The following is a 27,865-nucleotide window of genomic DNA, read 5'->3' on the forward strand; positions in this document are numbered from 1 at the left end:
GATTGAAAAAAAAATTTATCATCAATGAAACATGGGTATTACTATAAATAAATATTGATGTTAAAATTTATTTTTGATGCCAGAAGACTTTTAAATAATAATTTTTTCATATTTGGTCTGTAAATATTGATAGTTTGAATTATTATTTCTATATTGACAATCAAGAATAACAATCAATATTTATATAGCTGACATTCTGAAATGTCAACTGACAAAATAAAAAGTGAAAAACACAAATTATAATTGATGAAAACGATGAAAAAATAAAAAAATTATTTTTATTAAAATACAAACATTAGTTTTCAAAGAATTTTAAAGTTTTCATATTGTGATTTATTAAATATGAAACTTGGTACGTCAGAATGAAGTTTTTGTGATTTATGATGCAATGATAAATTAATTTTTTGAACAGTTACTAATAATGCAAGGAAGACATTTTATCAGTGACAATTCTTAGCATGCTTATTTTGAAGAGAAATTTACTTTTGAACTCATAATTTATTTATTTATTAGCAATCTCTCCTCTTCGGTGGACCATAAGGAAGATTTTCGCGCTACAACGTTTTTTTATGAAGTTAATTATTTGTATTCAAATCATATTTGAAAAAGCCAAGACAATTTGAATCGACTAATGGATTAGATTGTAATAATCACTGCCTAAGTCACCAAATACCAAAGAGTGAAAAGTTGTGGGAGATAATAAGAAGAGGAGAGATGGAAAAACGAATTCGTGGAGTGAGAGGCGATTTGTCTAAGTATACGATAGCTGAGACTCCTCAGTTAGGTGTGTCTATTGTATACCCCACCTAAGACGCCGTGTTGGAAGTTACACGTTGGAAATGTTATATATTGAAACAGGCATAGGGACGAGGTACTGCGAGAGGCGTGAGTTGTAAATGCCATCTCGCGGAATGAAGCCGAACCACCACAAATATATACACTTAGCATAGATTAAATCATTTTTCTTAATCCGGGTTCAATAAATTTTTTCGATATTCTCATTTGTATAAAATCAGCACAAAACTGTGATGTTCTCTAGTAGGAAGAATTCAAAAAGATCGCGAGAAAATTTTTTGTTTCGACTTATGACCACTCGCCAGATGCGGGACGATGCCTCTGTCTATGTATTTTATGAAAAGTGGCTCGTAAATTTGTTCCTGTTGTGAATAACTTCATACAATAGAAACATTTTTTGTATATTATGATGTCCCCTAGCAAAAAAAACACCAAAAAGGTCCAAAAACAAATTTTTTTTTAAACTGGCGGTTCGAGGCGAATGGACCCTACTAGAGGACGTTCTAATTTTGTAGGGAATTCGATGAAAAATATGCTAGTCAATCTTATTATCACGATTAGGTCCTTCAGTTTGCTGGAAAATGTGAAAAATCTAATCAGTCTAAAAATTAACTTTTTGACCCATTTTTTCTTCAAAAATAATCTTCCGAATTATCTAATTTTGTAGGGAGTTTGTGGCAAAAAAGTTTTCACATTTATTAATATAAATTTATTTTCTATAAAAGTAAATATTAAAAAGTGGGTCTCTGTTTTTTTTCTTTTTTCAAATGCAACCAACTCAACACAAGCCGAAAATAATGCGCATTAGAAAAATTGTTAAATAAAAGAAGACATGAGATCTCATGTGTGTTGACGGAGTTTCCAATGCAATAGTTTCTAACAATCTTAGAGATCAATTTGGTCTTTAATGAGACTAGATAGGAACATAGCACAGGCACATTGTCGCCGATTCTCCAGAGACAGTACATTACTATCACACCGTGTCCGATATTCTCAGTTGCATTATCTGACTTTGATTCATAAAGTTTCCAGCAGAGACATGTTAGATAATTTTATTGAATTTGTGATCGTTTATGATCTGAACAAATTTATTGAATTTATCTATTTTTATGTGCGCGAATATTATTAAAGTTATTCATTAATAAAATATTAATTAAACGGGAATAATATTGATGTCACGTCTTTGGTATTTAATTATGTTTATGTTAACGTACAGCAATTAAATCAACAACACCTAGATTTAAATTCTAATTTGATGTTTTTATAAGAATGTCAAAGAATTCAAGAGACAATAGATGTGCCAATTTCATGGCATTTTGTCCCACTTTCTATTAAATCGAAATGAAATTCTCCGTGAACAAACTGAACTAAAATGAACTTTTTTCGATTAAAAACCTCGAGTCAAACAGATTTAACATTTGTAATAAAAAAAAAAGTGCAATCACGCATTTTATCAAACATACCCTCTCTCTTAAGGGTATACGGTCCTATTTGTTTGTTGACATAAAGCAACGATTGTAAACGCAAAACAGGCTTTTCATTGCGCAAAATTCAATATCAATTGAACGCCTAAAGATAGGTACAAGCCAGTGTGCAAGGTGCGTTATTTGGGTCGAATGTCAATACGGGTAAGCTGGTTCGTCGTGTGAATAAGCCCTGTGGGCTATGCCCAAATAGAGCACACCTCTACTCTACTGCTACCCGATCTACCCTACATACATTCAAACCACAAAGACCATTCTCATACCGAATTCTCTCTCGCTTGCTTGCTCACTCGCTCATCCCACTGACTAACTGTCTTGTTCTATATATCCATTTGGTTGTTGAGAATGGGTTTAGAATGGAACTTGGGGACTGGAGACTGACAGCATCAGCCCAGGAAGTCAATACCCCAGATCCCAGTAAGCCAACCAACGTTGATGATCCTATTGTTGACACCCATGAGTACTTTTATTATTGTTATTATTATTTTCATGCTCAATTATTGTTCAATAAGTGACTTTTATACTAGCTCAATTTTTTCTGAAGCTCAAAACTCTTGTTTTTCAATTTTTATTTATTACTGGTGATGCAGAATGATCGTCACAAATTTTCGGTCAAAGTCCATGATTTCGGATCGTCAACAATTTTTTGTCACAAATTTGGTCAGTAATATCTGGCTAGATGGTTTGTGACTGTCATTCAATTTTTGGTCACAAATTGACGTTTAGTCAAGAATTTTGTCAGTCACAACCAGCTAGATCTTGTGACTATAACGTGACGGTCAAAAATGACCTGACCGGTAGGATGTATCACTAATTATTACTCACCCTAGTTCATTAGAATTTTTTTGATGTTTCATCGAAAAAGTTTTACTCGATTTATTTATCAAAAAATCATTTATCAAAAAAGTATTGAACGTTAATAAAAAAATGGATTTTATAAAAATAAAAAACAACATTTAAAAATGGAGAACATTTATTAAGAATATAATATATATATAAGACCTGGGCAATTTAGTAGGTATAGAATTCATTAAAAACTAAGAGCGTTAAGTTATGGTGTATGACCCAGAAGGGTTATATTGGTGGCAATGAACCACATGTTAGGTTCACCGTGTTAGTGCTTAACCGTTCCACTACTTGGTAATATCAACCAAAGGTAGAGAGGAGATGAGTATACGAGTTAATGCTCCGTATTCCCTTAGCTAAAAGCCCTTTACTCCTCTTCTCTTCCCTTCTCTTCTCTTCTCTTCTCTTCTCTACTCTTAGACGGTACGGATCGTATAGTTATACTACTCGTTTTCTTTTCTAAAAGGTCATACGACCCAAGTTTACCGTGAATTCACGAGCCCTCTGTGATATTTTCTCATTCTTAATATCTTCTCTTACTTCCACTCTATCTCACTTCCTCTTATGTTCATAGATTTTCACTCCAACTTGATGATAGAGATCTCTACTCACTTGGACATTTCCTATTTAAACTTTCGTCATTCAAAAATACTTATTTTACAAAACAGTAATGTCCAATAAAAATATTTTGTCAAATAAAGTTTTACTAGATGTCTACATGCACATACACTTTTATTAGTTTATATTCATATATGGACATCTTATATATAAATATTGTTCAAGCATTTGTAGAATTTTTCTCTGCAGGTTTTTATATTATTTTATATAGCGCGTTACGATAATGGACCAAAGTGCCCGGCAACACTTATCGGTTGTACTACGCTAGTAACAAAATAACACGTATGCGCTAAAACAAAAGAAAAAAACAGTATTTTGTATTTTTTTGTAGCAAGTGCCGGGAGCACTTTGATACAAGTGGAAATTGGTTTGTTCATACGTGACTTTATCATGTTCAATTGACAACTATGAAAAAGTTTTTATTCATTTCATTGGCACGATTTTACAAGTTACACGTTAGCTTTATTTTATTGCCAGTTAAATTACTTAATAAATATAATTTCATATATAAGGTATGAAGGTATTACTTAGAAGTAAAATATTAATTAAGTAAAGTTTTAGTTGAGTGAACAATATTAATAGTTGGAAATAACAAATAGACCGAGAGAAGGGATGGCTTTGGAATAAACGCTCATGATAAGATAACGTTCACTAATCAAACGGCTAATAAAACGAGAAAAGGGATACTTTAGTAAAACGGTTTATTTATTAAATTTTCCCAATGGAAGATTCCTAGTGGAAGAACATATATCGGGTCAAAAAAATAACTTTAATTTGACTTTTTTGACAAATGGATACTAAGTAGGTCAAGTTAGCCAAAAGCGATTCAAAAGTGGATAAAAAACACATTTGATTTTGACTTGTTTGTAGCTAACTTGACCTATTTAGTATCCATTTAGATCAAAAAGTCAAATTGAAGTTGTTTCTAAGCTCCTGAAATGAAAATCGAATATCTATCTTAAAAAAGTTGGTGTTATGTCACCGCTTATAGTCGTCATGGCAACGGTTGCTATGGAGACTGTTGGTCGTGGCAATGGTTGCTATGAGGATGGTTGGTCATAGTTATCAAAATATTACAAAAGATAAAAAATAATGGACGGGCGTCAGTCTTTTTTTCAAAAAAGGAGAAGTTATTAGTGTCAGTCCGATTTTCAAAAATCGAGTTTTCACCAGATATCCGTGTGTGTATGTGTGTGTGTGTGTGTGTGTGTGTGTGTGTGTGTGTGTGTGTGTGTGTGTGTGTGTGTGTGTGTGTGTGTGTGTGTGTGTGTGTGTGTGTAGACTAATTTTTGTTGTACGGTATGATTGGAACGAATCAACCGATCGAAACGTACTTGGCGGCAATCGAAAGGGCTCATCAAAACTTAAATTTTATTAGATTTTGAAGTCAATCGGCCGAGTAGTTTACTATGAAAATTCAAGAGAAAATTTGAAAAAATAGAAAGAAAATATTTAAAAAACGCAAAGATGTTATTAGGATAAGTGATTTATTGAAAGTACAAAGTAGAAGAAAATAAATCTTTTAGATTACTTATGATACAAGATTATGTTATTTATTTATTTATTATAATGTAATAAATTGAAAGTATTATTTTTCAAACCAGGAATAAATTGGTCGTTCACAAGTTATGTAAGTTTTATGAATTGAGTTTTTTGAACACAGAAAATAAAATATAAATAAAAGTGCTAGAAAAGACTAAAAAGTTAGTCGTCATCTTAGCCGTTTATATATATATATATATATATATATATATATATATATATATATATATATATATATATATCCGTTAAGGTAGCTGGCTGTTGAAAATAAGAAACAGTAACTAGAGTCAAGAGTTTCGTGAGAGAGATGTAAGTTGGGTAAAATGGATAAGAATGACGATGACTACAAGACGCGGCAATGCGTAAAAGCTCGAGGGTGATGAAGATAGAAACCGCGTCGGGTGTCTCGTACCGAGTGGAATTCATAAATGGTTGATAAAGCTCGACAAGCTGACTTCCTTATTCGCTTCCTTTATTCGTGGATGAGATCTTGCTTTTCTACTTTATTTTTCCTTTCTTATACTCTTTTCTTTCTTTTTTTTTTACTTTTTATCTTTATGTACTCGTCTTTAGTTCATTCACTCACCCACTTTTTACATTTTACTCTCAAGTTTTCGCACAAGACACTTTCTTATCGGACAGGTTTCATCTTTTTAGTCATTGGGCATTTTTTGTATAGACGACGAATTTTGTTTTTTAGCTGTGATGCCAGTCAACGTTCATTGGCTCTTATATTTTATCTCATCAGTTTTTTTGTTGGTACATTTTTTTTAAACTATTGCAAACGACTGTCGATCAAAATGTACCGAAACTAGAGATTTTAAGTTATGAAATGCTTTGTTTTTAATCTTGATACGATTAGTTTTCGCAAAGTTACAGCTTTGCAAAAATCACTAAAAAATTTATAAAATTTTTCTGTTCCTTTGGTTTTTAGCATGAGTCTAAATTATGACTTTTTGAATTGCAATTATCAAAATTTTTGTTTAGAAAGAAATCATCGATAAATATTTTCTCAAAAAACATTAAAATTAATTAATCAAAAAATCAAACTTCAATTTGCATTTCACGGTCAACATAGTCCGGTCTTACCATGATATAGTGTCATCAGATTGTTTCAAACAAGAATAATTTCTCCATTTAAGCTGAATAGGCAAAATCCAATGATAATTGTATTCAATACGATTAAGCAAACAGGTCGCCTTAATTGGGCTCTTGACGTTAATAATTAAAGTATCACTAATTAAATAGTTTGTGCAAACTATCTCATTATAGCTCTGAAGTCATAAAATACCATTAGGAACGGATTAAATGATCAATCGATTTAACAAAATATATGTTTCCTTCAATAATTTACAGAGAAGTAAAAATCGATTTAGTGAAATCAGTTCTATGCAAAGTTTCAAAGAATAATAAATGAATAAATAAATGAAATTTTGGTAATTATGTAACGAAAATGTTTTACTAAATTAAGTAAAACAAAAGATTATAATAAAAAAAAAGAAATTGAAATGATGATAAAAATCCGTTTTGTGAACCACGTGTTTAAAACTAATAAAAAATTTGCATATAACCAAGTACCTATGTATAATACGATGATAGATCCAACGTACAGTTGACAGAGCAATTGAAACGGGAAGCAGTGCACGAAGACCGAAGAATCTAGAGCACGAGTACACACACATACACACACATACATTTGCACTCATACCGCATCTTAACGTGTCTCAAGAGACTCATCTTTGAAATTGGATTTCAGATCACTTTTTTTTTTATTACCTTTTTTTCTCTATCGATTCGGTATCCATGTACTCTGCGATAATGAGAAATGGCGTTAGAGTATTTTTTTAAATTTATGATATATATCTGATAAAAATACAAGGTATGTCCTCTATATCTGCCAGTTTTTTGTAAAAAGGTATTTACACCAATTCAAGTCAATAAATATTTGTAAGAATATTAAACTCTGAGTCCATTATAATAATACTGGTTAGTTCAAAAAGGAAAAGATGGACAAAATTATGATGTAAAACTTTTTATTTTATTCGCCAACGTTTCGTCAACTTTATTGACTTCTTCAGGGCTCTACCATGAGAAACAAACAATTACAAATTATTAAAATTTACAATCATAAAACATATCTATATAAAGACAGATATGCAACGATAAATCAAAAATACTAAAATATGTAACAAATTGTTTACCAAAATTAGACGTTTTACATATTAGTCAATGTCAAAGGTATTAAAATGAAAACCCACGTAGTACATAGTTGAAGAAGTCGACAAAGTTGACGAAACGTTGGTGAATGAAATAAAAAGTTTTACATCATAATTTTGTCCATTTTTTCCTTTTTAAACTAACCAGTATTAGTAAGAATATAATTAAAATAAAGTTTTTCCAATAAATTTTACTGCGATCACTGTCTGAAAATTTCGTACGGGAAAATCTGCTTCGGAATCCATATGGATTCTCATGATGCATAACAATAAAACTTTTTTTGTAATTTTGAAAAAAAAAGTGTGTTAAATATTTAATATTCTAGTGTGTAAATGTTCAGTGGGGGAACTTCAAAGTCGTAACAAAAAGCACGATAGGGAAAGTCGCTTGTAACAAACTTGGGCAATATTCTGTTAAAATAGTAATTTTTTATTTCAGTTTTACTGTCAAAAATATCCTTTGGCTAAATTTTTACATAACTTATGAGTGGTTTCGTTGTTTTTTTATTTTCACTGACATTATATCAGAGATAAACATTAAAACATGTCGTGTTTCTTATGGAAACATCGGACGCAATGAACGGTGAATTGTGCAAGTACCATTATAAAACGCTGGTATAGTTGGAGCCGGGGCTTATCTACGTTAAGCACGCTATGGTCCCCAATGAGCTTTTTCAATTCATTTTATTTACAATCTCAAATGGATACAACTACTAATAAACGTAAATTGCGAGAATTCATTATATACATGGAACATTCAGAGCGTATACTGCTATTTTGTATATGTTTGTATATATATGACGAGCGACTGTGATTACAAATTTAATGATACCTCAATTGTCCTTTATTTTTATTCGTTGAATTATTTTTTAAAAATATAACAGTTTTTTTATCGTTATTATAAATCTGATGTTATCTTTGAATAATAATTATATTTCGTTAATGATGATATTAAAATTCAAATTTTCATTGCGTAATAATAATTAAATGTATAAATTTTTTTTTCGATGACGTTATTTATGATAATTAATTTTGTTTAAGAGCAGGATTTTCAATGCCCTCGCTTTTTAATCTGAGAACTAAACTTGTTAACTATTTGTCTAGTTGGTTCCAAAATTGAATAAGGTCTGAGTTTGAGTCTTGATTAATCCAACGGTTGCCAGAAGACTTGCTTAAATTAGTAAATTAGATCAAGTGGTGACGTAAACTAAGAGGTATTGAAAGTTTTAACGAAAACAAAATTTACTCTAAAAATTATGATATCTTATGATCAAATCATTCAAATTAAATTTTCGTGCTGCAATCGAAATTGATTTGGTCGAAAATCAGAATTTGTACTTTTTCGTATCTCGTCAACTCTTTAGTAAGTGATCTCAAATATTATTAAATCTCAACCTTGATACGATCTTCTGATTAAAAAATCGGTCTATCGGTTAACCCTGCGGGCCAGCCCCAAAACTTCCCGAAACATTATTGTGGATACATTTTCGAGCTCTTCGAGCTCGAAAATACTGTTGTATGCCACTGTTTTCAAAAAAAAAATTTTTTAGCATTTCTTTCTCCCACGATATCTCACGAACGAATGGACCGATTAAGACGGTTGAGGTGGCATTCGACGCGGCTTATAAAGTTTTAGAGCTGATTAGATTTTGGAATCAATCTATCGAGCAAATTAAAAGTTATTCAAATAAAACATTTTTGAAAAAATTTTAATTTTGAAATATTTCCGAACGCGCCCTATCAATTAAGCTCAAATTTTTACAGCTTCAAGATATTAACAAGCCGCGTCGAATGACACCTCAAAGATCAAAATCGGTTTATCCGTTCAAGAGTTATGAATATTTACATACATACGTATTTACACGGAAAAAACAGTTCTGTAAAAGTTACAGAAAAAAATCTGTAAAATTTACTGATGATATTATTTGTAACATTTACAGATAAAATATGTTATTTCTACAAATTCATAAATGTTATTTTTATAAATACCATAATGTAATACTAGCAGATAATATTCTGCAAAAATTACATATTTTTTCTGTACACTGTAAAAAGAGCGGTGTTAAAAATGGACTCATTTTAACTCCGGCGATTGTTAAAATAAAATTACACCGGTGTAGGAGGAGTAATTCACCGGTGTTAAAAATACCGGTGTTAAAGCGGGGTAAACTGCGTCGGCTCAGAGAATTAACTTTGGAAAGCTTACAAAACGCAAGAAATATCTTGACACACGCACACACACACACAAACTCACGAGTGCACACACGCTTGCACGCACACACACTCACACACAAGGGCGCGCACACGCTCACACGTGAGCTCACACATGCATACGCACACACGTGAGCTTACACACATGAGCTCACACAATGAGCTCACACGAATGAGCTCACACACACGTGAGCTCACTACACAAGCTCACTACACGAGCTCACACGAATGGGGGTAAGTGTGCGCATGTATTTTGCTCTGTATTTATACATAAATACTTCTGTGAATTCTACAACTTCACTATGCAACGTTTACAGCCTCAAAATGTAAAAATTACAGATTTAGGTTTACAGAACTCACAATGTAAAAATTACATTTTTGGTTCTGTAAAAATTACATAATTTAATTGACAGATAAACATCTGTAAATTTTACAGACTTTTCTGTCATTTTTACAGAACTGTTCTTTCCGTATACGTACACACATACATACACTCGGACATCATTGTGAAATTAGTCAGGATAGCTTCCTAGAACCTCAAAACGTCAAAATCTGATAGAAATTCGGTTTTTGCAAATCGGACCGAAACCAATAACTTCCCGAATTTTTGAAAATAATCAATTTTCTTAGCGGGAAGTTAAAAAAAGATTAGAAGCAGTAGATTTGTTCCGAAGATATCGCGCAAAAAAATTTTATTTACACATACGCACACACTCTGATGTCTATTCAAATATCGCGACTAAATCCTTTAGCCTCTAAAGTACTAAAATTTAACAAATGATTTGATCACAACTTATTTATATTTGATTAATTTTTAAGTGATTGAATCAGCAATTGACGAGTAAAGCAAAAAATTACTGCAGAAAATTAATCATTTGTACAAATGTTTATTTTCTCCGGTTATTTAAAAAAAAAAGTTTCACTTGGAAAATTTCAATCTAATCCAGGTTTTTCAGTGTTCGATAAAATTGTAAAGTTATTCGAAGCACTTTCCCTGATTTTCTTTACCAAAGGAAATAACTTTTTGTCGTACCATTGTGTAAGAGAAAAGCAAAGTATTTATTCTTTGATGCAAATGTAATATTTTAAACTTTAAGTTATTACATTATGTTTACAGTGGAATATATGTATATATATTGTTACTTATGTTATTGTCGTAAATAGTATTACGTGAGTACATTGTTTATTTGACTTGTATAAAAGCGTTCTAGTAAATTTGATCTCTTATTACTATCGAAAAATATTTTCAAAACCGTCACAAGTATTTTTATAAAACGATACTTTATTTTATATAATACTCGAATAAAAAAAATAGCAATATTTTTTATCGCTGAATAGTTCTCAATTTCTATGGAATATTCATGAGAATTTTTAGCTTATTGTGTAGAATTTTCCACAATTTTTCTTTCATTGAATTTTTGTTGTTGAGTATAAACGTGGGTATGAATACACACCAGAGTTTAGTATAAAAGAAATACACGAAAAGTTGGTTGTAGAAAAAGAGAAGGGATGTTAGGAGCATCTCTTGCGTACACAAAACATCTTGCCACATTATTAAATCCAACTGGAGAAGCTTGAAAGCCGCTTCTCTTTAATACACTTTAGTGAAGGGTGCTGGCTAAAAGTACCAATCCCATGGAGGAAGTGAAGAAGTAAAGAAAAGCTTTCCTAACTCACTATGCTTGTAGTTGTAGTAGATGTAGTTGTAGCAGTAGTGGCTAAAGCAAAACTTTAGTGTGTTTCAGATGAATGTACCAGGCATCTTGCCAACAAATGTTTTGCCTGTTTAAACTCAACATTTTGCAATCTATCTCTTTACTTATTTTACATATTATTAAATATGAATACTTTATATAAGTGATCATTCTATGGTACAATCATTCAAAATTTTCATTTATTTTTAATTTACGCTGTGAAAATTCGGACTGAAAATTGATTTTATTTCAATTCGATAAAAGTATTTTTGAACACATTTTAAAAATTGACTAATTCATTGCGTCTTTTTCAAATCATTTCATTAAAATTTTTCAAGTCTCCAAAACCGGCACGAAAAGGGCCAAAATCGGTACCTCTGCCCTATATGGAAAGGGAGCACGTAATTATTTCCGTACTCAATATAAATGTCAATTTTTTTTATAATTAATAATTTCCGAAACTCTTCTTCGGAGGGAATTTCACATCGAAGGGGAGTGAATAAATAAAAAGTCATCCACTCCATGTTCACTCCACAAATTTTGTTCAGTGTATGTTTTAATTTTTTTGCATAGAAATTAAATTAATATATTAATTATAAAATCTTGCATTGAAAATTAATTAATAAGAAAGTTTAATCGTTTAACTCTATGGGTAATCTTAGTAATTAAAGTTATCTCGATAAATCAATTTACATATAGAGTCTATTAATAAAAAGTTAATTTACTTAATAAAGTTCATAGTTATTATAATTATTTCCAGATTTAATTCTTATTTAATTTAATTTCTTACCACTTCAAAGCTACATATATATTTTAGATTTTTTTAAAAATAAGTACGCGAAAGCGAGATGTGAGGAGTATCTCAGCTAGTAATTATTTTTTCTACTATTTCTCGTTTCTGAACATAATTGTGTTTTATTTATATTGAACTAATCTATTTAATGAGTACACAATATTTTTAATAAAAAAACTTTTACGGGTCAATTTTTATAAAATTTTCTCCGTGTTCCATTATGCCCTGGTTGATTAAGTCAATTCTTTTTGTCAGCAGAAAAAAATTCTTTTTCATTAAAATTTTAAGGTATATCGTCGTGCCCTGAGTGATTCGTATGCCTTTACGCTATAATATTGAATTATATTAATTACTTATTTATATAAAAATTCAAAAATGCCATCTGGCAGCCAGAATGGAAGGTAGATTTTTCGAAAATTTTCAGCACCTCCCTGACTTTTCGCTAGTTCACGCTTAGTTTAAAGCGAAGGCGGCTCTTTTTCATTTTTACTAAGGTTGAAAATCAGTTTTTCAATCCGAGATTCTTAATCCACGATTCAAATATTGTTAATATACTTATATATTTATTTATAAATGTACGAGCAATACTACACGGAAAGAAAATTATGGCAGCGGTTCCCATAATTTTGTGAAATTTTTTCCTATACCATCATAGGAATTACGACCATAAATTATGGGAGCGGTTCCTATAATTATAGGAATGATTCCCATAATTATAGGAATAGTTCCTATAATTATGGGAATGATACCCATAACACTATAGGAATGGTTTCTATAATTTATAGGAATACTTTCTATAATATTATAGGAATCATTCCTATAATTTATTGGAATAGTTCCTATAATTTATAGGAACCATTCCCATAAATTATAGGAACCATTCCCATAATATTATGGGAATGGTTCCTATAATAGTATGGGAACTATTCCCATAATATTATGGGAATGATTCCCATAATGCAATTGGAATGGTTCGTATACCATTATGGGAATAGTTCCCATACTATTATATGAACCATTCCTATAATATTATGGGAATGGTTCCCATAATATCATTAAAAAATTAATTTAAAGAAGTGTGGTAATCACTTCTACAATACACAGAAATATTATTAAACATAAAAACAAAAATTCAAACATTGAAAAAAAAAATCGAATTCGGCAAAAAAACATTAAAATTTTTAATAAGATTTTTTTTGTCAGCACAAAACATTCAAGAAAATTTAAATTTTGGGAAATTTCTACACTATTGTGCAAAAAAAAAATTTTATGATATTATAGGGATGGTTTCCATAACATTATGGGAATAGTTCCTATACCAATATGGGAACCATTCCCATATCATTATGGGAACTATTCTCATACTATTATGGGGATGGTTCCCATAATATATGGGAACCATTCCTATAGTAGTATAGGTACTCTTCCCATACCATTATGGGAACCATTCCCATAATGCATAGGAAAACTTCCCATAATTTTCTTTCCGTGTAAGTTAATCACGTATTACTTATAGCGAGGTTTTGGTGCACAATTTTCATCAAGTTGTTGGTGGGGGAAGCGTTCCGAGCGACTTTTAACAAATTGAGGGGAAGAGTCCCGTGCGGAAAAAGTATATATTCGTATATATTCGGGCAAATTTGAATATATGGCGCATATATGAGACATATTGAATTTTGCCCGTATATATCCCGGATATATACTTTTTTCGTATGGGGTCTTATAACGAGGTCTGACTGTATCATAAAAAAAAAATTGCACAAATTTTCGTTCAAAGTATTTTTTTTTGTGTTAATAAAATTGTTCGTTTAAAAATTGAAAATCCGTCGAGTAATTCAGTAATTTCACTTTTTTTACAACATTCCCTTATTTACTATGTATTTAAATTTGTTGTTATATGCTGTGGTGGCACTTAACTACTCCTGTATTCTCCGTTAGTTGGTTTGGTTGGTTCTTTACTGCGAAAGCTCGTCGTCATACATTCGTGCCGGTAATGATTCTAAAAGCATGAACATGCTACCGGCAATCTTTGTGGCAAGCTTCTTCTCCCTCTTAACTCTCTAAACTTTTTTTTCTTTATACACTTGTTTTATTTTTCAGCTCTCTCAGTCTTTTACTCCTTCACTCGTTCGCGTTTTCATGTAATTGGACTTTTGCTCTCACAGAGCTCTTAGACCTCGTTGGTAACAGACCTCTTGTGAGCAACTACTGAGAAGATTACGGAAACTGGTGAACAACATGCTAAAGTTTAAACCTCTGCCCTTTTCAATTATTATTTATTATTTATATAAATTATTTATCCCTCTATAACATGACTTACTTTATAAACCAACATTATTAAAACAGCTGACATTTTTTAAAAGTATGTTGAGCCACAAGTGCTGGCTTAAATGTACGACAAAAAATATTAACGACAAATATTTTTTTTCGTTTTTTTAACCGTCAAAAACTTCTTTGGTATGACATACAAAGTAATTAATAAGCTAGTGTATAATTTTTTTTTTTTTTTTGTTAAACTAATTTTCTCATTAATTAAAAAGGTTTATTACAAACAAAATAAACTTAACATTTAATAAAACAACTCTTCCTCTTTGATTCAGTAGAAAAAAAAAAGAAAAAAAACTGTAACTTTGATACGCATATAATTTAATTTTTTTATTTAATAAAACTTTTAATTATACGAGCAAATGCAAAAATTTTTTTTCTGTGAATCATCAAAAGAAAGTTTAATAAAAAAAAAAATTTTTTTTATTTATTTTGAAAATTTATTTGAAGTATTAAAATTTTAATTCAAACATAAAAATTAATGCAATTTATCAAAATAATTAAATCATCTTTTAATTAAAATTTCGTTTCCGTTTCTTTTGAGTTTTTTTCTATTATTTATTATTTAAAATATTGTGTTATACTGAGTTTTTACATGGACCATATAACGTAGAATATGAACACGGTCTGAGCATAATTATCTTTTTATACTTTTTCTTAGCTGTGTACACAAGAAATGCATACGTGTAACTTTGAACATTATTTACATTTTATTTAAAAATTTTTTGTTTCATACTTTCTTTGCTGCTACATGCACTCAGTAGTTCATTAATATGCTGGAAACCTTGACTAGAAAATTTTATAATCTTCCTGACGTTTGTGTTTTTCATTCACGTTCAAAAGAAAAAAAAAACATTTATAAACAAATAAGAGTAACTTTGAAATTATTTATAACTACAGTCGCTAAGTAACATAAAACTTACCCCGTTTACGGGAATTAAAAGTTTTTTGTTAATTATCACCTGCAAGTCATTTAAAAAAAAAAAAAAAAACGTCATACACTTATAGAAGGATTTTTTAGTATTTAAAAAGATTTCTTAATATTAAAGAAATCATTTCTTAGACACCATTTGTTTGTATTAAACAAATATTTCTTAATATTGAAGAAACGAATTTTTAATATTAAATAAATCATTTCTTGTTATTCAATAAGTATTTTTTAATAGTAAATAATGATATATTAATATTTAATATTCATTTATTAACATTTGATAAATTAACTGCTTCACGCAGGGGTAGGACTCTCACGTAGGATTCACGTATTTCAAGGTATAACCTAATTTTCTTAACATATATATACATGTATATATATAGACAAGTTAGTGTGCAGCCATCTACCGACTAATTCTCCTAAGAAATATTTCTTAACTATTAAGAAATCTTCTTTGGTGGTAACAAATATTTCTTTTAATATAATAAGGCTTTTTTATCTTAACAATATTTATTTGATATCAAGAAGTGACTTATTTCATTATAATAAATGTTTTTAGTTAATAAAAAATATTTTTTATTCCCAAAAAAGTCACTTAAAAAATTTTTAAGAAATGGATTTATTACTCCCTAACAAATTCTTCTATCAGTGTATTATTTTTATTCCACAAGAATTTTGTTTGCGGAAAAAAAAATAGTAATTTTTACTTTTCATTAAACGACTACTTTTATTTTTTATTCATTCGATTTTTAAAACCAGTAATTTTTTCCTCTATCGAGCCATACGTTTTTAAAAGTTCTGAGAGTTATGCTGCAGAGGAAGTTCTCTCTAAAACCAACCAGTATATCTCAATTACTGACGCTACGAATATATCATTTAAGTGCATAAAAAAATGACTTCTCTGATTATATATATATATATATTTTTTTTTTTTCAATTTTATAGTAAATTATGGCGGTTATTTTCCGATATGAAGTGTTTTTTTTTTTCATTATACAGATATTTTTTTTTCTTTCAATTTATTATTTTTTTATCTTTCAAAAGTTCTTTTTATTAATTCAGTATTCATGATTTTTTATTAAAGAAACTTTTTCATTCAATTTAGAAAATAATAATAATAATAATAATTAGCTAAAAAATATTCAACTGAAAATAAAAACGACAAATGCAATTGAAAAAAGGTTTAAACAAAAAATATATATAATGTCAAATGAACAAAGAAAAGTTTTCAGCCCTGAAGGCTGCTACGTGCTTGAATAACGTGACTAATTAGTTAGTAAAGAACAACCAACCGACAAACTAACCAACTAAAAAATAAAAAAGAAAAAAAAGATTTTAAATAAAAAAAAAAAATCTAAGAATACTAGTGACTTATCCCGTGTGTGCGCATAATCCAATTTCCTGTACAAAAGAACGGGGAAATTCGTGACTCAACTTAAAAAATATCCGTCAGTACATAAAACATAAAAAAAAAAAATAAAAGTAAAGAAATTAAATTTAAAAACAAAACTAAATAAAAATAATGTTAACTCTTGCTAACGAATGTGCGCCACAACTACTGTGTGCTGCTGACCTTGCGATGCTTTTAACTTAGCTCATAAATTTATTTGCCTTTTCCGTGATATCACTAAAGTTTCGTCAAGGAAAAGCGTCTCAGCGACCTCTTTCTTTATTTTTTTTCTTTACTGAATCCTCTTTTACTTTTTTAACTCCTTCTTTCATCCTGTTTCCTTCTATCCTGTCTCATCTGATCCTTCGTAACGGAAGCTACTTCTTCTTATACTTTACTCCTATCTACTTGTGTTCACTCTAGATTCTTTATTTTTTAACTACACTACTAAAGCTTTTTTTTTATTTTAGTTTATCATCTAAGTATTTTACTCTATAATCATTTTTTTTATACATAAACTTTGCAATACCTTCGCGTCGCGTCGTCAATTAAAATTTTTGCGAAATGGATATTTTTTTACTACTGAATTCTTAATTTACATTGAAAAGTTTGGTGACAAATAATTAATAACACTGATAATACATTTTTTTTTGTTTAATTGTTTATATTAATAAGTAAAAAACAGGGACAAGACGGGCAAAATATCAAAAATTTAAGAAACGAATCAATTAATTTTTTTAATTAATTAAATTAATTTTCTCAGACAGTGCCCCCACTTTTTGAAAATATGCAATGACTTTCAACTGTCATAATCGTATTGAAATTTTATTAATTAATTAAAAAAAAAAGTAAGTCCTTAATTGGAAAAAGGACAAAAATTACTTACAGTTGTTATTAATTTGGAGTTAAACGAAACTTTTTTAAGAAATTTTAGCCTACGAAACTTGTAAATTCGAATTATAAAATTGACATGAAGATTTTACTGAAATTTATTCAACAAATTTTGTTTCACTCCCAATTGATATCAACTGTACGTCATTATTTTTGAATCTATAACCTTGCGAAATTACGACTACGTTGTTCTTTCTTCAATTAATGCTTTAATTTTTTCTTAATTAATTGGTCAAATTTTGATACTTATGGCAGCTGAAAGTCATTAAAAATTTTTAAAAAGTGGGGGTCACTGTTTGTGAATGGCCTTATGTTTGTAATCACTTTGACAAATTTCAAAAATTAATCTTTTTATAGACCATTTCTGTCATGGTTCATTTTACCCAGCCACTCTTAATTAAACTGACAACACAACGAATCTCAAAACCAAAATAATATTTAATGTCATAATTTGGCCAATTAGTGGTAACGAAAAAACGTTCTATTTATTTAGTATCGGAGACGATTTAATAACAAAATTAATTAAATTATATAGTAGTGAATATCATAAATAATTAATTGATATATTTTTATATTTGGAAATTTATTCGATGATTGTTTAAATTAAAATATGATAGGAATTAATGTCGTTTTTAAATCCTCTTTTTTGGAACCTAAATTCGTATAAATTAAATATCGATATATTTAATAATATTTTATTGAAAGTATTATAAAATGAAATAAATTTAAGTTTATATTTTTATTTATTTACTTGAAATAAACTCGAGTTTATAAAAAATTATTTTTTTTTATAATATAGAATATAATAATAGAACAAAGTAATTAAAAATAAATGTTCAGTGAAATGTATAATGAATAATCGATAATTGAAGCGATTTTATCCTTGAAAATGTTATAGAGTAAGATAGAAAATAAAATAAAATCGATAAAAATAGAATAAAAAAATAGCCTTGTGATGTTTATTAATAATCTTAAAAATTTCGATTATAAAATATCGAGTATTTAGGTCACAAGTTTTATGTTTTTACATTTTGAGAAATAAAGAGTGAATCGGTGTATGGATTTTATTGCAATTCGAATTCACTCCAATCAGAATTTCGAAGTTTTTGAAAAAAATCATCCCCTATACGGAGTAAATAGAGAGGTTTTTTTTTACAGCGGAGTGATTTTGAAGTGACGTAGATTTTATTTAAATCCGCATTCACTCTGATCCAGAGTTTAAATATCAAAATAAACTCCCTTCTAGAGTGATTTTCACTTCGAGGGTATTGTAAATAAAAAATCATTTGGTCTGCATGCTCTTTGATTTCACTCTGGATCTAATCCGCAAATTTTTTACAGTGTGTGTAAAAATTAATTTGTTAAAATGGTTTTTTTAGTATATGTTTGTTTAAAATTTTCGGTTGTTTACGTCAATTTCGTTAGTTTTAAATTTATGAGTACATTGTGTTACATCGTAAAGTCAAGTAACTAAATCGAAATTGGTTGGACAGCTATAAAATAGTTTACTTAAGTTTTATTGGTCTCGGTTGACTTTACTAACCTCCGTATGAACATCGTTTTTTTTTTTTTTTACAAACCATGACTTACTTTTACTTGGTCAATCTTCTTAACTTTTACTTACTGCAGAAAACTTTTATATTGGATTTTTATACTTGGACAAAAATTTATTATTTTAGTCTTAATAAGCAGTTTATTCAATTTTTTTTTCGAATCAGCATAAATTTTGTCCTAGATTTAGCAGACTAATAATAATATTATTAAGAGGTCAAAACAATTATCAACGAACATATATCACAATTAGATAGACAATTTATTAAATTAATTCAAAGGTCAAACGTGAAATTATACAAGCACTTAGTAAATTTAATGGTTAGAACTTGAGTGCAAATTAAATTACGTAATTAATACTATTGAAATGAGGTAATTTACATTTAGAAAATATATAAATTAAATTCTAGAACCTTGAGGCGGAATCGAACCGCCGACCTGCCGTTAACTAAACAGATGCTTTGGCTGCATAGCTGTCATAGAAGTTCTCTATTTTGACTATAATTTAATTTATATATTATTTCAACCCATCAGAAGTTTTTTAAATATGAATTCATATTAATTATTAGCAGGGTTGTAAATATGTATTACTTTTTTTGATGCATTAGCGATTTTAATAGTCACTAAATTTGATTTTTTAATGGTGAAAAATTCCATTAACCATTAAATTTAATTTTTTTAATGGCAAAAAATTTAATTGACCATTAAATTTAATTTTTTAATGGTAACAATTTACATTGAAGCATAAACAAATTTTTTAATGTGTACTTGGCTCGAGATACTACCGTGTCTCCTGATAATGGTTAATGTAATATTTTTCCGGTACGAATGTTACCTGATTATTAGCCCCCAAATGAAAAATGGTCTTTGAATTTTTAGGGAGATTTGTTTAGAAATCGGACTATTACAATGGGTCTCATGATCGAATTATCAAAGAATTTTGCATCCATATATCTTATTTTACCTAGTAGAATCAAAAAATACCATCCACTCAAAAATTAATATATGTATGTATGTATACATATATATATAATGTAACGCGCCTTGTCATTACGATAGCGCCCGCAATTCTTAACAGATCTTAATGAAATTTTGTACACTTATTTATTGGACGATTACCTTGATCAAGTTCGAAGATGAGCCCGATCGGTCGATTAGTTTGAAAGTTGTGGTTGTTTGAAATTTTTTTTGATTTTCATAAAAATGAATTTTCTGGCTTTATCCTTAAATATCTTTTGAACCGAAAATGATAACTCAATTCTGTATAAAATATCTCAAAATTTGGACGATTACCTTTAATTTTCACTGTAATGCTTGATTTTTTTAAACATCTTTTCTAACAATTTGATGATATCGATAATTTCACAAAAAATAAAAAAAAGCTTATTTTTGCAGCTTAGTCTTCTTATAACTTCTGAATGATAAGACATGACTCATTCCCTTGAAATTCATGCTTAAGCTTACAAAATAAGTATCAATTACACTATTGTAGCTTTATTGTATTTACATAAGAAATCTACCTTTCCATTTCGGGTAAGGCCGGATGGCTTTTTTCTTATGATAATTAATGGAAAACAGAGTAAATACGAAAAAAAAGAACATAAATGATGACCTCAACTATTTCAATTTATAGCAGGGTGCGTAATACGACTTTTTCAAGTCAATGAATTTTCATGTAAATAAACCAATAAGACTTTTGTTTGTAACTTTTGAAATAAAATTACAAGATCAGCTCATATGAAATAATTTTTCATTTTATAAAAATATAAATTTTCATGAAAATAAAAATAATATTACGGTGGATAGTTTCATGAGTTTATACTGCGTGAAAACGACCCTTACGCTTGACAGGTGTTACCCTTGAGAGCTTGAAAGCTTTCTGGTATGAATGTTTGTTTGGACCTAGAATTTTTTTTCTACTTGTATACTTATTGCCATATAAGAAAAAATTTTTTTTTTTAAGATAACGGACGTGTTTACTTTGTAAAATAAAATATAAATTTTCATGAAAAAGAAATTTTTTTAGAGTAGATTCTAGATTTTTTGGATTTTATTTAGGTATGATATTGATAAATTGCATGATATAGATCTAAGATTAACATTTACTAATAAACACTTAACGTAAACTAAGATTAGCTTGTAATACGAAACGATTAAGTAAAAGTTTGATGTTATAGATTAAACGAAATTAAGTGATTGGATTTAGATTTTTTCATCCAAGTGACGTCAGTATTAGTTATAAATAAAAAAAAATTGATAAGATAGTAGTAGTATAGATCGCAATATTGCAGCACTTGACATCAAAAATTTTATTGTTACGATATTAATTGATAGCACGCGTGATAAATTTAATGATTACAATAGAAATAAAAGTACATTGGGTTTGATTAGTGATTTAGTGTAAAAGATAATTTTGTTAAGAAACGTTAAGATGTTCAAGTTAATTTTTTTATTAGCTCTCTCAACATCAATAACCGGTAAGTTTTTGATAGAAATTTGATATTTCATATAGTATTTAGATCTAAAATATATATATATATATCCGACTGTGCCAAATAAAATTGATTTTTTTTTCAGTCTCATACGAAAAATGCGTTGTATGTAACATAAAAAAAATTGGGTACCAAGTTGGGACCTCCAACTCAATTACAAAAAGTGCAAAATGTCGTAAGATCTTGTAGATAATTTTTGTTTGCAATCAAAATATGTTATTTAATAATCATTCAATCTGACATTTCAAAAACTACAGGTTTTAAAATTTAATTATTTGGGAAAAAAAGTGAAACATTCGTAGAAAAGTAACTTTTTCACGGTTAGAGTTCCCAAAAAGTTTTGAGACCTTCTTTTTAAAGTATTCGATTCTCTCAAAAGATATGCTGTGGTCATTTCAATTTTTTGATCCGTCAACGAGTTATAAAATTCAAAAATTAAAAAAAATTTTTTCCTACATTATTTAAATGGGAAATCTTATATAAGATAGCGCGCGATTTTTAATTGAGTTGGAGAACCCAAATTGGTATCAATTTTTTTTATAATACACCCAAAGTTATGTTCGTAATGTCGATTTTATTTTTTTTTATTTTTTTCGATAGCTTTACATATAGTGCCGTTAGATGACACACCAAACAGCCGAGCAGTAGGTGGTACTGTCGCTGCTATTACTCAAGCACCATGGCAAGTCAGTATTCATTATTTAAATGAACATCAATGTGGCGGTAGCATTGTATCAAAAGAATGGGTTATCACAGCAGCTCACTGTGTTACTGCCGCAGCAAATTTTTATATGATTCGTGCTGGAAGTGTTTATCATAATTCGCTTGGTTCAATTCACTCAGTTGATAGAATAATAAAGCATGAATTCTTTACCACCAACATATATGGGTTCCGTAATAATGATATTGCTTTAGTACATGTAGCTGAAATATTTATACTGGATACAAGTCGTCAGGCAATTCCACTTTACAATGTTGATGAAGTTATATCTACTTCTGTCAAAGCTCAAGTTACTGGTTGGGGCGACGTTGTCTTGGCTACTAATACACTTCAACTTATAAACACATATATAATAACAAAAATAAATTGCAATACGACTTATTCAAGGTACGGCGGAATTTATGATAATCAAAGTTGTTTTGGTGAAACAACTGGTAGCCCAGCGGCGTGTCGAACTGATGCCGGAGGTGCTGTCGTACTTTCAAAACGTCTTGCCGGTATTATTTCCTGGTCTGAAGGATGTGGGCGTACAACTTTTCCGAGTGTTTTCACAGAAGTTAGTCATTATAGACTTTGGATCAAACGCTATTCTGGTGTATAATTTATTATTTATTATTTTTAAATCAATATCAAAACCTACAATGGTAATTTTTTTTGTAAACTTAGTTTTGAGTTTTATTATTTAATAATAAAATTATTAGAATTATAGATAAAATAATTTTATTGTCGAATAAATTTGAAATTTTAATAAAATATATAGATATTCTTTTTTAAAAATAATTTCAAAATGTTTTTTTTATCTAAGTGATTTAAAGTCGCTACTAACTGCTAGGTCATGAGCCACTACAAGAGGTAGACAATAGTGTTAGATTTTACTGTAAATATTAATTAGCTTAGTGTATCTTATGAGTGATTTTCGTTGTTCAGTGGTCTTGAAGATGCTTTCGTAGTCCGCTGGCAGTCTGGCTTGTGTCCTTTCATTCCGAAGAAGTGGGCAATCTATGATGAGGTGTTTTACAGTAAGGGTTTCTCTGCAGTATGGGCAAGTAGGTGGTTATTTTTTATCAAGCAGATAGGAGTGCGTTAGATTAGTATGTCCAATCATCAGTCTAGTCAGAATTACTTGCTCTTTTCTTATTAATATTGTGTCTTTGATTATAGCTTGTCTTGTTGTCTGATCCAGGTTCGACCTCATACTAAAAAGTTTGTGAATATTTTTTTGTGTCGGTTAGCGTTCAAAATGTTATTTATTATCGATGTTAGTTTGGGTCAACAAACAATTTTTTTGAAATAATTGTCTCATTATTCACAACTTTATTTACTAAAATAATTTTTTTTTTAACTTTCTATTCAGTTAACGATAATTTTCTGCAAAAAAATTAATGCTTTTAGTGCACTGTTCGAAGATTGTTTTCCATAACGAAATGAATTTTCTTATGCATCTGCTAATTTTCATCACTGCAACTGTTGAAAAACAGTCTACGATTGACGTCAGCTAGTTCATAATTATAATTAAAATGGAAATCTACTTATCTACAGTAAATAATAAAATTTTAGGTGAACATACAAATTTTTATGTTCTGCTCTGACCGTATCAATTTTATTTTTTTTTTATTACCAAATTTATTTTAAAAATAATATACTAATATTGTTATGTCAATGAAAAAAAATACTTGATCAGAACATAAAAAAAAATACATTACCCATCTTTAATTTTCATTCTTAATCTACTTATTTGTATTTAACAATGCTTTGAATACTTTGTTGAGAGGTTAAGGCTATAGCTTTAATGTAATTTGAATTCCATCCTATCTCACCCGAAAGTGTACATCTCAGTACAATGCACCAGGGTACACTTAACATGACTTTTCGCTTAGTCTTAAATCCCAAGAGTTTTAAAAACTCCCTTAGCCCATACTTTCTTCAATCCACTTTTTTATCGATTTTTTAAACCTAACTCCACATTTTTATCGAGGTTTCACACTAAAAAAAATACTAGGATTTACGCTGAAAACCGGAGTGAATCCGGATTTTATTTCAATCCGAATTCACTCCATCACTTGTAGTTCCGGAGTTTAAAAAAAAATTGCCCCGTATGGTCCAGTATTACTATGACACCATAGCATTTCAAACAAGAATAATTTCTCTGTGCAAATGGTGACAGTTTAAATGAAAATAAAAATAAAACAAAAAAAATCTTAAACCACATTATGTATTATACCTTCGTCTTTTTTCATGTCTTCTCAGGCTTGTTGGATAAGTATCCTAAGCAGAAAAGCTGCTAGAGACAAATGATCTTCGTATAAGCCTGACAAGGTTTTAAGACACACTGACGAGTTACGTTCAGTTATTAATTTTAAAATTTTAACAAATATTTACGGAGGTCTGAAATTTTGAGATAACAACTATTCATATAAACCATTGTTATTATTATCATCTTACAAAGAACTTGATAAATTTTACATCATGACTTGATAATTTTTTAAAGAGTACTGTGAAAAATAATATAAATTAAGTTTTTAATTAACTGAGTAATTAAATTTACAAAATGTATATCACGAGTTTAAAACTAATGAAGTGATTAAATAATATGCCTGTAATGAAAAAAGTAAGGAAAGATTATATAATAAAATGAATGATTAATAAATATTAACCTATTTCGACAGTTAATTATTTTTAATGGATAAAAACGTTTATTCTGAAATGAACAAAGTACCTTAAAATTCTTTTTATCTTCATACTATCTTTTGTAAGCTTTGTTCTTTATGAAGTTTCTTTTGTTTTTATTATTGTTTTTTTTTCTTTTTTTTTTGTAAGGAGAAATAATGGTTTGAAGCTGTAGTATTGAAGAAAAAAAATTTGAAAAGTTATCGTATTATTGTTTAATAATGCCTCATGGGCATGTTAATCCTTGCTACGCTGTAACGCTATATGAGTATACGTAGAAAGTAGAATAGAGGTTTACTTACAAACTTTTCGCGGATTTATTGTGTATAAACTGATATACATGAATACAACTTTTTTATAACGTTTACCCGGTTACTATATAGATATATATATATAACTGAAAGGCGGGTAAAATGTGATCGAGTGGCCAAATGGACCACCCCTAACATTTTCGAAAAATTTTATTTTTATACAAAATTGTGTGTAACCATCATAGCCGACTCTTATCATCATTTTTATACAATTTTGAGTATCTCAAAATTTTATTTATTGATTTTCAGAAATTTTTCAGTAAACTCAATGTATCACTGGCAACAAAGAATACATAGTGTCTTCTTCGCTATCTTTCAATGTTATAAAAGTTTTCAACTAAAAATTTGAATATTCTGTTTTTTCCGTGACTACATAAGTAAACTTGTCAATTACCAAAAGTTTTACACCGTTCAATTTGAATAATTTAGTAGAATTGATAATTAAAATTTGATCATTTTAAAATTTCCCTCATTTTCTAAGCAGTACAGATAACCCGTACATTTTATTTTAAAAATAATTTTATAATTTATATAATTTAAATGTATCAGATAAATATAAAAATGAATTTATGTGGGTAAAAAAAAATATCTAATGCACTATTATTATAATATATATTAAAAATGTTTAAAGTAAACAAAGATAATAAAGAAAAAGAGTATAATTTTATTTGTCAGAATAAAATTAATTTAATGGTCATACAAGATGACAATACTCGATAAGAATGACGTAAATTCTCATTGGTGGTGACGAATGGTGGCCAGCAGTACGACCACAGGGATTGCGGTGATTTTTCGTTCTTCACGTAAATTTATTCTCGTTAGATAGTTGCTAGCTATATAATACCAACGTTGTTGTTACCTAGTACACGTATTATATGTGCGACCCTTGTTGGTGGTTCAACCACCAGCTGGGAATAGCCGTAACACGAAGAGACCAAGATACCCCCGATGCTCTTAACGAGGCCAGGGCTGCTTTGCTCACATGCATTGACTAATAGACTTTTCGTGCTTTGTAATAGATACTATTGTTTAAAACTTTACCGATTATTTTATTAATAACTTCATCGTTTGTTATTTCATTAAAATATATCCAAAGTTTTGAAACATTTTTTTTGGTTATTATGCATAAGTACGATGGACGGTGTGGCTCAATAAGTTATAGATCAAATTGAACAGAATATAGTATAGTGCTGGATAGCTCAACTAGTAGAGCACTCGGCACGATACCGAATTGGTCTGGGTTCGATTCCCAGTTCGGGCTATCTATATTTTTCTCAATTTATCTATAAATTGTCTTATTGAGAAGGTTTGCATGTTTAGCTTTCCACTATATTTAAATGGTCACCTTCTAATAGTTGGCAATAGGATAATTATCCTGTATTATGAGTATTGTCTTCAAATCATTTTTTCTGACTGACATGTTACGACAGATTGAAATTACAGTTGCTCAATTACACGATGAGAAAATTATGATAACCGTACACACAGAGAATTTTTGAGTAAAAATTACCCAAAAATTTAGTACTGTAAAGACTAAAATCTAGCCAGTAACTTAATTTTTACTGTTGTCAGTAGAAATTGCACTTCATTTACATGCTACGAGTAGTACAGTAGGACCTCGTTATAAGACTATTAGTTTCTCTCTCAAACCACTGCGATACCTGGTTTTTAAAAAAGACAGCAAATAGTCTGATAACGAGGTTCTGCTGTATATTTTACAATGAGCATGGGAAAAATTTAGAAAGTTACCACATGTACTCACAGTATCTAACTTTTTGGATAATTTTTACTAAAAATTTCTCTGCTTGTACGTTTATGAAATAGACAAAGATACACGTGTACTTCAGATAGAAATTAATATTCCATTTACATATCTTGATTAACTCTATTAATTAAGCTACTTGTTATGTTAGTAAAAGTGTAGAAATTTTTGATTGAACATTAGAAAAGTATTCATAATGAACCTGTGATTTATAACGAGCATCAATTCACCAGAACAAAGCAGCGTTTCATTAGCGCATGGAAACTCGAAATATTCACGATAGATATTTAACAAATGATCATTTTTGATATGAAATAACTACATATAATTTGCTACTCTCTACCTGATAAAGATCAGAAGACCAGCAAAATTAACGAACAGACTAACTAGCGTTGATTATATTGAATATAAAAATGTTCTTTTTTGTTAAGTATCACATCGTTGGAGGTTCGTTTAATGGAAGTGAACTTTTTTTATCAAAATTTTTGTAACATAGTGTTAAATTTTTTCGAATTACATCAGGTGATTATAGATAATAAAATTTGATTATTTAATGGGCCATTGTACCCCGGAGTCTCCTTTGAAAACCGTAGATGTAAAAAACGCAAACGGATCAGTGAAAATT

At 29.2% G+C, this 27,865-nt stretch overlaps 2 protein-coding genes across 6 annotated transcripts in view; one reads left to right on the forward strand and one right to left on the reverse strand.

The window, feature by feature from the left end:
• The window catches only part of LOC130668778 (kin of IRRE-like protein 3), a 289,972-nt gene that overhangs the window by 28,372 nt on the left and 233,735 nt on the right, over positions 1–27,865 (reverse strand). The gene's annotated exons all lie outside the window — the stretch shown is intronic.
• LOC130671486 (trypsin-1-like) lies at positions 21,576–23,166 on the forward strand. Its single transcript, XM_057475804.1, has 2 exons — positions 21,576–21,764; positions 22,380–23,166. Exons 1-2 carry the CDS (start codon positions 21,719–21,721, stop codon positions 23,099–23,101), a joined length of 768 nt encoding a protein of 255 aa, XP_057331787.1. The 5' UTR covers positions 21,576–21,718; the 3' UTR covers positions 23,102–23,166.

Source organism: Microplitis mediator, chromosome 1, assembly GCF_029852145.1.
Source record: "Microplitis mediator isolate UGA2020A chromosome 1, iyMicMedi2.1, whole genome shotgun sequence".
Taxonomy (NCBI): domain Eukaryota; kingdom Metazoa; phylum Arthropoda; class Insecta; order Hymenoptera; family Braconidae; genus Microplitis; species Microplitis mediator.